This window comes from Charadrius vociferus, unplaced genomic scaffold (assembly GCF_000708025.1).
Source record: "Charadrius vociferus isolate BGI_N301 unplaced genomic scaffold, ASM70802v2 scaffold163, whole genome shotgun sequence".
Lineage (NCBI taxonomy): Eukaryota > Metazoa > Chordata > Aves > Charadriiformes > Charadriidae > Charadrius > Charadrius vociferus.
The window spans coordinates 437,542-448,369 of record NW_009648332.1 but is presented as its reverse complement, the minus strand read 5'-3'; the positions used below and the strand labels follow the sequence as shown (position 1 = coordinate 448,369).

Below are 10,828 nucleotides of genomic sequence, written 5' to 3'. Positions count from 1 at the left end.
AGTATTTTCATCAACTGCAAAGCAAGGGTAACTCAAACTTTTGCAAATAAAGATTAACACGCTGGCTACACTGGCTAGCGTGTCACAAAAGGCAGAGCTTTACCTATATTGTGCATGCTAGTCTTCACGGTACAAAATGTGTGGCTTCAGGGGGGTTAGAGGGAGCGGGGGGATGCTCAGCATTAGACGCCAGTTTCCTAAAGAGAAGTGCCTTTTCAGGACAAGGTACAGCTGCAAAGCTGTAGAATCAAGGAACTTTGTTATACTTGTCTACTACGTAATGTATCTCCACATCAGCAAAATCTTCTATCCAAGCAGATGGATTAAAATCAAATGTCATTGCAGTAAAACCGGCCTCTGATAAGGCACCCTGATCATTTAAAAAAGACAACAGCCATCCTTGCAAAGCTACAAACTGTGGTTCTCACACAGTGGGTTTTTTTCAGAAGAAAGACTTCCTTGAAAATTATTTGACTCCTTTTTTTAAACTGCACTTTGTGCAACCCTTTCAGGTTACGCTGAAGAGAAATGTTGAATCAATCCATATTCTAAAATGCCTGAGAAAGAAGAAAAATCCCAGCAGTAAATCCACCTAATTAAGTGGGGGTGTATCTAGCCCATAGGCTATTAGCGCATCTCAGCTTAATATTTTTAAACATTCAATGTGTGGAATAGGTGGTAAGCTCTCCTCATTATTTCTCAAATGAAGCTGAACAGATCTAACCCAAATTACAGCAAGATAAACCAGACAAATTAAGTGATGAAAATTGTACTTTTTCCTCTGCTTTAGGGACGCTTCTGGCTCATCTGCCCCCTGATCAAGGTGAGCCTGATAAAGCTGAAAATTACACTGTGTGACTGGATTGTATGAGATTATCTTTCCCCTGAGAAGTGATTTATTTTAGGAACTCTTGATGAATAAGAAACTTTCTGCTCCAACACGCTGCTCTTCTTGTGCAGGCATGGTTCCTTATTGCTTTGAGTGAGAGATCACATAAAAGAAACAGAATATGAGTGGCTACATCTTCTTTATGGTTCAAAGACAAATTTGCGTTATAAGACAGACCTTCAGGGACCACGAGTTTCATAAAAAGTGAAAATTATCATCATTAGTTTGTAGGTTTGACAGCAAAAGTTACTGGCATGTCTTCCACTTTTTGAGTGTGAGGAAAATCCAGTTTTGGTTTTGAGAGATCTCGGTTTGTAGAATTTGGGGTTTCTTGATTTTTAGACGATTCCAGGAGACGTTGCATGTTAAGTTTGAAAATGAGGCGAGGATCTGGTCCAGAAAGAGATGGGCAATTGCAGCTCTCTCTTATTTTAAGAGCCTGTGAATACATAGGAAAACAAATCAAGCTCATTTAAATAAGAAAAGCAAAAAAGGTTTCAGTCAATAATTTGGCTTTCCAGTAAGGTCGGCATTTGCACATAAGGCTTAGTGAGTATAATACTGAGTCTGAGTTGTTACTGAGCAACTTTTCTACAGAAATCAAGAATTCCTGAGAAGAAATGCAGCAATATGGTAAAACAATGGAAAAAAACCCCAAAACAATGAAGAATCAAAATAATTTTTTCCCCACAGACAGCCTCTCAATGAATGGATATTCTAAAAGGTACAGTATAAATAGATATGAAGTTCTCCAACTATTTTATGTAATCCTTGTTCACAGCAGTACCTTCTACCTTTTAATTTACATTCACATGTAAATTAAATGTGAATTTACATTAAATGTAATTTATATGTAAATTTACATTGTAAACAAATTTACATTCACATGTAAATTAAAATGACTGCATCAAGAATGAAAAAAAGGGCTGTGAATAATATACTTCTTCAGATATGTTCTATTGTTGAGATAACTATATATAGATGTCTGACTCAAAAATGGAGAAAAAATCTCCAATAAGATAATGAAGCTTTAACTGTTCAGGATAGAGATCCAGATGATTGATCAATATAGTTTAGATCCAGTTACACAAGTGGTCTCATCTCCAAGAAGCATTTGAATACACAGCTTCCAAGTACTCTGCGAAAATACTGTCTCTAGAATGTAAACATTTATTTGGATAAAAAGATTAGTGCTAAGAGACCAAACTAAGTTATTCCTGCTCACTAAGTGCCATTGCTTCCATTCTATGGATTAGAAAGTAGAGGCACGAAGGAGCCAAAAAATTTCCCAAAGAATCAAAATCCATTAGCGCAAGCACACTCCCCCCAGATCACGCTGTCTCGTGAGCAATCTGAGCAAGGTATGAGAATGGATGAATCTGATGTCTCAAGGCACCATGGAGAAATTCATATAAAACTGTATAGTCAGCTGCTTTAAAGGATGCTTAAGTTGGCCTTCATTTTAACAAAGCTGAACGTACCTTAATTAGTCCATACAAACAGGCAGCTCATTTTAGAGCTAACAATGGATATCACACAATTAAGTCCAATGCAGTATTTTGCAAGCAGTTGTACACAGACCTACTAGTATCCATGGATTCTCCTACAAGACCCATTTAAAGTAACCAAGAAAAATAAGATCCTATGTATCATACAGGAAAATATGCATAGAATTTTAGAGTGTTCTACATCTCCGTTGAGAACTATTTCTTCAAGATTTGCAAAATAAAACACCAAGAAAACACGAAGTCAAAAACTAACCTGATATTTAGCATTAATCAATGGTCACTGTTGTACAATCTCTTTTATGCAATATTACCTGTATCTTAGCCTCAATTAACAGCATAAAACTGTGGACAGATCAACATGCAGATTTATTTCTAACCCTTTCATGGGAAAATACGTTCAAATGCATATCTTATTCCACTTCACTTCCATAACCATGGATTCTTGAAAAGTAATGGCCAGACCTGTCCTGAGTTGTAGCCAGGTGCCTCCTGACCAGTAACAGGGATTGTAACTGGAAAGCATGGGTTAATTCATTCGTTCTAGATAGATTAAAGAGGATGAAGAAAGTAACACAGTTTTCATAGCAGTCCTAGCACTGCACTTAAAAAACAGAGCAGAAATTGTTAATCTGCTTTATATACACTAGATTTGGCTGAAACGTCAAATCAAATATTCCAGTATACCTGTGCATAAATATTTGCCAACCATTTTGAAACAATTTGGTATTCTTCCACAGGAGACCCTGGAAGCAGAAGAGCAGAGCTTCTTAACTCATTTCTTTGTATAAGGCGGTACCAAAACATATTTCTCCCTAACTTTATTACAGTGAACTGATAAAGAGTTTGCTGCAAATGGCTAGAAACAAATTGAATTTAAATTTAACAACTGCTTTTGGAAAAAGATGCATTCCAGGAATGTAGCAAGACTTTCTCCAGCTGTTTCATGCTGAAATCTAACATTCCAATTACTGGATACACAAGTCTGGATTAGGCATGCAAATATTTCTCTTGTCTAACTTTTTAAAAAATATGAATAAAGCTTTCAGTATTTGTTTTTCTACAGCATGATTGTCCATGTAGCCACCAAATGTAACTGTACTGCTGAACACTCTTCTGCTTCAGTGACCAATTAATTTCTAAACTGACATTTATGACAAACCAAGAGTTTTCTCTTGTTCTCTTCCAGAACATAAGCTGCTGCAAGACTGCATTAATGTCAAGCAGCATTATTCAAGGCAAATGGAAATATAAAGATTCAGGCTGTATCCTGGAAAGGGCAATGTAATCCTCTTTTAAACTAATTTAGCAATTTTATATCTCTGGTTTTCTTGGCTACATAGTGCCTGGCCTATTTCCACAGTTTCACTTATCTAAAATACTAAAGTCACAACAGCAAAGGTAAAAAACAACATTTCAGAGTTAACGTTTTTCCCCTGTAGATGTCTTTTCATTCTTGCTAGACGTAAAGCTGTCCAAGGGGGTAGAAGGCATCTACTCAACACCATCAACTCACGTGCCGTTAAGAAGACTACAGTTATGAGAATGGAAAGCTATGTTGACATGTCATCTCACTGGTAAAGACAGCTATGACTACAGACTCTAGTGAAAGTAGCCTTTGTATGTACATTTGTGACCGCCATGGAACATCCAACCCTAGTAAGAGAGTGTTCTTTCCCTGGCTCAGTTAACTGCTGCTATTTTGTTTTGTGCCAGTAGCTCTGTAACATCATTAAGATGCCAGTAACAGGCTGAGGAGCTTACAATACAATTTTTCCTGAAAGATAAAACAGCCCAACATGGTCAGCCGTACTGTACTTCCAAAATCACTAGCAACTTCAAATCCGGTAATTTAATATTGCTCAAGTAAATTGGTTTTTGACAGTTTGGGTAAGAGGACAAGTAAAAGCATGCTTAATGAAGCACACGCATATTGATATTATAATAAGAACATGTTTCATTGAGTGTTTGTACTGAAGAGTGTTCTCAATAAAGAAGACAGACAGAACTGAGGCAAGGTTAACTAGCTAGAGCAAGTACGTAGATTCACCTGGGAACTGAGAGTACTTTCATGCTGTTCTTTTCAGGTTAACCTTAAGAGAGGAATACTGCTGTTCAGAATAAAGACCACCTGCGTGCTTACGTGTTCAGGAGATCTCAAATAAAACATCAAAACTATTGCTTGTAAGTAATAAAGGTGAAGTTGTTTTTCTTATCAATACAATTGCAGTCATCTCCGGCAATGGGCTGGGAGGGGGGAAGGCATAAGAATTAGGGAGGTCCGCCTCATCCTATTGCTTTCATATAAAGCCCACCAGCAGAGACAAATATAGGAAAAAAAGTAATTTTTAGCTCTTAATGTTAATCCTCCACCACTGTCACAGATACCAGGCTAACTGTTGCATCTCAACCCCTTACAGTCTTTTGGAGTGCATCCTACCTCTCGGGCTGACAGCGCTCTCAGTATAAAAGTCACATCATTCTCTCGTCCACAAACCAGGCCAAGGGTTATAGCCTCTCGTGTATTAACTGCAATTACCTCGGCAGGGCTGACTTACGCTCTGACCTTGCAATTCTGACAAAAACTAAGAAATAGCACAAGCATGTAGGGGAAAAAAAGAAAAAAAAAAAAAAAAAAAGAAATGCTGACTTGCAAAATTAATTACAATCTGCAGAAATAGGGAAGACAACAGGTTCTACAAATGGAGTAGTAGTAAAAAGATGATTAAAAGAATGGATAGATAATGTTACTTGATGGAGAAGAAAAGCAAGCTTTATATAATGCTAATACTTCAAATATTTCACTGCTTCTGTTGGCACAGAAAAGGAAAATGGTGACAAAATACTTAACTTTATGAAGAGGACAGAAACACAGGTCAGTATTTTTTATTCTTATTTTCCTTTAAGTTTTCACACTGATAGGGCTTACTCACTGTATTCTAGTACTAGAACTATCTGAAGTAATCTTCACATCATAAGCAAAGGGCAAATATACCAACCTATTTTTTGAAAAGGAAACAAAATAAATGTATCTGCAGTGTCGCAAAAGGCAGCAGACTGAGGAACAAACAATAACTACCCAAACAATAATAAAAATAATGAACAGCCAATGTGGGTTTGACAAGAACAGATCTTGCCAAAGTAACTTAATTAACTTTTTTTTTGACAAGTTAATTGACCTAGAAAACAAAAGAGAAGCAGTAGAGGTGACATATCCCAACTTAGTATCACTCTTGAAATGATCTCAACACAGCATTTCCACAAGAAAGAGTGGGAAATGGGAGTTACAGTGAATCAAAAATGGAATCTGAGCCAACGACATGATGCCAAAAAAGCAAATGTCACGTCAAGATGAATTTTCGTGTTGCAGGCAAGGCTCAGTAGATAACCTTCTGCTTTCTTCAGTATAGCTGAGGCTTCAGCTGATGTACAGTGCTTTATTTGGACAGCATACTAGAAAAAAGGTAGACAAACTGTAGCAAGTCAGAGAACATTAAAATAAAAGGTTCAGAGATGAACTAGAAGATCCTGTAGCTTCTCTCTGGCACTACACTTCCACAATTCTCTCCAGAACAATGGCAAGCATCCTTCCCACCAATACAAAATTAATTTCAGATTTCTTTTTCTGAAAATAAAATGCATAGGCCTTTACCAAGAATCTCATCACATTCCACGTACGAATTCTAGAAGATTTCCGTTTCCTGCTTAACAGTATATTCTGTTTTCCCAGTTTACAATCCAAATCTCTCCCAGTCTTAGGGGGAAATAATTTAAAAACATGGTTAATCTTTTTAATTTCCTTTATTTCCTTTCCATGACGGTGATACTTTGTCACTGCTTATAGCTCTCTTGTTTACAAATTCCTCAGCTTGGCCCTAGCTTCCAACTTGTTCAGAAAAACAGATGCAAGATATTTAAAAGACGGGGAGCAAATCAGCTTCCAACTTGTTCAGAAGAACAGATGCAAGATATTTAAAAGACGGGGAGCAAATCAAATGAGTTTTAATTACGTGAAAAGAGAATCCCTGTGATATTCCTGCTTTAATTTACATTTCTTGAGACTGTTTAGTCACCTTATTGAGATATGCCATTTCATTACCTGAAGAAAAATTCTCACTTTATATGATTACATCTTATTGTGAACTTGCTTAAAAATCTGTAGATAAACATCTGTGTAGCCTAAGAAGTCCAAAACCTTCTCCCTATTACCCCCAGCTAGAATAGCTGGTCTAATAACAGATATTATATTGTCCTGAAAACCATTTCAGTTTCAAAACCATCAGCATGTGAAACACAACAATATTTGTCAGTATCTTTAATACAAACCTGACTATTTAATTCTTATCTTCAGAGGAAGGGCAATTTCAACTGAAGTAATATTCAAAGTCAAGTACAAAGGTAAAACCTAATGGAGGTGTTTTCTGGGGGGTTTTTTGGTTGGTTTGGTGTTTTTTTTTTTTTTAGTTTTGGGGTGGGTTTTTTTTTAAGGATTTAAACCCTTGTTTCTTGCTCATGATGGATCTGACACTAAGCCTAAGTAGTATAGATTCTTCACAGAGAGATACTAGAGAAAGAAAAAGGCTCTTTCCAAAATATGGCTTCTTGCCCTGGCCTCTGAATATCTAATGTCCATTAATATATGGCAAACATACTTAAAAGGCATTAAGTATGTGAACAATGAAACAAAAAGGCATTGACATTGAGCAACCACCAAGTCCTTGGACTCCCTTTAAGTATCTAAGATCCAGCTTCAAGACGGCAGCTCTCAGATCAAGGGGAGTCAACGCTTCAAAAAAGCCTCCAACACCTCTACATATCTTCTTTCCTTTTTATTCCGCTTTTGTAGTATTAACTTCACTCATCTAGTAAATTTCTGCTAAAAACAGGAAGCCTTCAGCCCCTGCTTTCTCATCCTACTCCAAAGAATGTTTAAGGTAAAAGGCAAATGAAAACATCTCCTCCTCAATTATCTTTTGGAATAAAATTTCCTAGCCTCCACCGCTCTTGGAAGTGACAGTGGCTATAAAAAGATGAAGGTTGCTCCACTTGCTAAACTACAAGAGACAAGACAGAAATAACATGACTACACAGTTGCTCAGTTATTTGCTCAGTCCTGGGGTAGATAAAACATTAGAAGTAACTTATTTCATTACCACTTTATAAGCCAGTCGATAACTGTATGAAAAAAAAAAAAAAAAAGGGTCCTGAACCTTTTGTGTTCAATCTAAGTAAAATTGAGGCTTCACAACAAGTACCATTTTCTATTCAGCTGCTCTAATGTGTTAGAAAATCCATCAAAATAGTCTTACAACCTGGTTTTGCAATGTACAGAATTTGTATATATTAATTTAAAATATTCAGTCTTGCTAGTCCTCCTACCCCAGTGTTGATTTTGATTTATGCCATTATTTAGAATATATACTGCATTCATTCTTATCAAAGGATTCACAAATACTTTTTTCTCTTTTGAAATCAGCAAACACCTCAACATTTTATTGCTCCCTCTGCCAATAAATCTTCAACTGCCTTTACAGTTTGAAACTGAGAAAGACTTAAAGTGATTGAAAATTTAAAAAGAGAAAAAAGAAGAAATTACCAGTTGGTTATAATAAAGGGAATTTCCAAACAGTTTGGCTTCCTGAAAAACAGTGCTGTTGTGAAGTGCTTTAACACTACCTTTTAAAAAGGAAAAACTAGGCAAAAAACAATCCATGCTATTTTTCTGTAGTTAAACCCCCCACTATTTAAAGAAATAGTAAACAAACTAAGATTACTAAACTTGGAACAGTTCCCTGTTCTTAAGCTACCAGTGAGTAGCGCATCAGATTAAGAGAATCCCCAAGTCACTATCCACTTGGCATTCCTCTGAGAGGAAGTCTGAAAAAAAGAATAGAGAAAAGACTGCAGATTGATGGGCAACTGCATGAATTAGCTCAAGTTACTTGGAATGGGGTAAAATTTGCTCCCTAATGTGACAGAAAAGAGATGTGAAGAAAAAAGCAGGCTGCCAAATCTACAGAGACCTATCATAGGTAGGGCTGTTAAGAAATCTTCTCCTGGGGATCTGACACTCTTTTGAGGCACAGTTATTCGAGGTGTATTTAATCCCATATCCGTGAGAGAACCAGGAGAGAATGGAGCATTCTCTATTTGACAGCCTAGGGCTAGCTACCAAAGCAAGAGAAGTCAAGACAGTTTAGGGATCCAACGTAAACACGGGCTTCCAAAATGGTAAAAAAGAGAAAAGAATGAACGAGAACTACGACACTGTCACATCTATACCAGGAAGGCCACTCAGAAGAAAAAATACTACACTTCAATAGAAAACATCCCCTAAAATATAATTACATTTTACCTCTCCTATTTTAATTTTTCCTCATTTAATGAAACCTTTAAGATTGAGAGCTTTGTAACAGAAAATTTCTGTAAGCATAAAGAGAAAGATAAGCACGATGCTAAAAGAGTAGATTGTGAATCAATATCAAAGTAGCTCGTGAATCAATACCGAACTAATTCTGGCAACCTTGCTAAGAGAAAAAGACACACTTCCTTCAACTCTGCTCACCTCTGGGATAAGCCGGTCCAAATGCTCAGCTCTATTTTCATGAGAAGGGTGTGTGGAGAGCCACTCTGGTAACTTGGGCTGCCCTTGAATGGTTTCTGCTAATTCCATTTGTTGCCAAAATACACTGCTTGCTCGTACATCCACACAAGCCTGAAAAGAAAGAGGAAATATATACACCACTATATTTTTAAAGTAATACAACACACATCCTGATGGATACTGAATTACAAAAGACATCGTAAGTTTTAAATCTCTAAAACCTATTCAGATGGTCCCCCTCATACCTGACAGGAAAAAGCTGTTCTAAAATATCTAAATGGAGTAAAAAACTCATCCAGGTAGACACTGGATTTGTTCCTTTTAACATATATGTAATTCCACATTATTAGACAATTCCACAATTAGACAATTCAGGAGAAAAACAGATTCATGATTTCTGGCACGTACTTGTTCTTCAAAAAAAACCAAAACCAACTCAGCTGCTTATTGTACGTTAGATTTGCTAGACACAGTGCAGCAGAAGAATAAATTAATCATCTCCACAGATTTAAGCAAAGTTACAGGAAGAAGTTTAGAGTCAAAAATATAAAGATCTCTCTAAAAATTAACTGCAAAGGCTTTTCTGTAAGTGATTACACTGTCTTTTCCAAGAGTGATCTGCCTAACCCACAAAAGATCACAATAGTAATTCTGCAGAATTCCTGTCTCTCTCCATAGAAGTATATATTTAACCATAGAAAGTCATGGAATACTAACTTTAAGAATGGCATTTGTATACCGCCAACAGACTCCTTTATAGTTACATTTAAGTGGAGGGGGGAAAAAAGAACAAGATTTCTTACATTAATTTTCAGTTTTAAGAAAAAAAGACATGAGTACTTGGAAGGTAAGAAAATGACTACTTTTTTTTTTTATTTTTTCCCAAAAATATAGAAGTGGTGCTTTATCCTTGGAATTTATTCCTTAAAATTATTCACGTCAAAAGATTATCTGCACAAGCAGAGAAATGCTGAGATACCACTTTGCTTGTTTCTTTCTGGTATGGTCCTACATCTTCAGTATTGCAAAGTAGTGAGCACTCACAGAGCAATTACAATTTTTTCATGGATTGTATTATTAGATGACTTTAAACTGTGAATGTAGTTTCAATTCCAGAATCAAAGTTAATTTTAAAAACTCCTCTTTGAAGAAATATTAATAATTATTACGAAAAGGAAAATTTCTTTATGAAATATTAACACTAGATGGTGCTGCTCTCACAGTTATCTAACACTTATATAGCTCTATTGCACTTAGCTGGAAATGAAAAAGTTCTTTTAGTTTCTTTAATTTAGAAATAAAATCCAGAGGGATGGAACAAAAAGTGACTGAAAAAACAAGTTATGAAAAAAATGCTGAGCAGTTTCTGACCAAATTTTTGTCGTCTTTTAGCAAAGCCGCAATATGTTTATGGCTATATTTAGACTAAATCTTTAAATACTAGAACAATATCGATACACTTCATAATTATTAGCAATCACAAAAAATATAATCACAATATAAAAAAGGTATTAAATTTTACTGTATTGTTATGAGAATAAATAATATAGATCAGAATATGTTAGGTGCACAACAATATAGTAAAGCATTGTGAGAAGGTCTGAGGAATAGATGGAAACTAAGCTAAACAAAAATCTGAAGAGCAATTTATATCTTCGCATACAATTAAATAGATCCTACTTACAGAAGCTCACTGTTTGGCATTTTCCTCTTTATGTAGTTTTTTCTTCTAATAAACTACATAGAAAGTATACTGTGCAGTTAACAATGCACAACTTTACAAACTTCAATTTTATTTCATATAATTTAGCCAGAATGACTCTGTCTTTC

The 10,828-nt window shown here is 35.8% G+C and overlaps 1 protein-coding gene across 1 annotated transcript in view; it reads right to left on the bottom strand.

The window, feature by feature from the left end:
- Positions 1-948: 948 nt before the first annotated feature.
- OMA1 (OMA1 zinc metallopeptidase) overlaps positions 949-10,828 on the bottom strand; it is an 18,743-nt gene continuing 8,863 nt past the window's right edge. Inside the window, exons 7-8 of the mRNA XM_009884587.1 lie at positions 8,960-9,109; positions 949-1,328 (exon numbers count right to left, since the gene is read on the bottom strand). Coding sequence (XP_009882889.1) covers positions 1,110-1,328; positions 8,960-9,109 — 369 coding nt within the window. The 3' untranslated portion in view covers positions 949-1,109. The remainder of the gene's footprint in view (positions 1,329-8,959; positions 9,110-10,828) is intronic.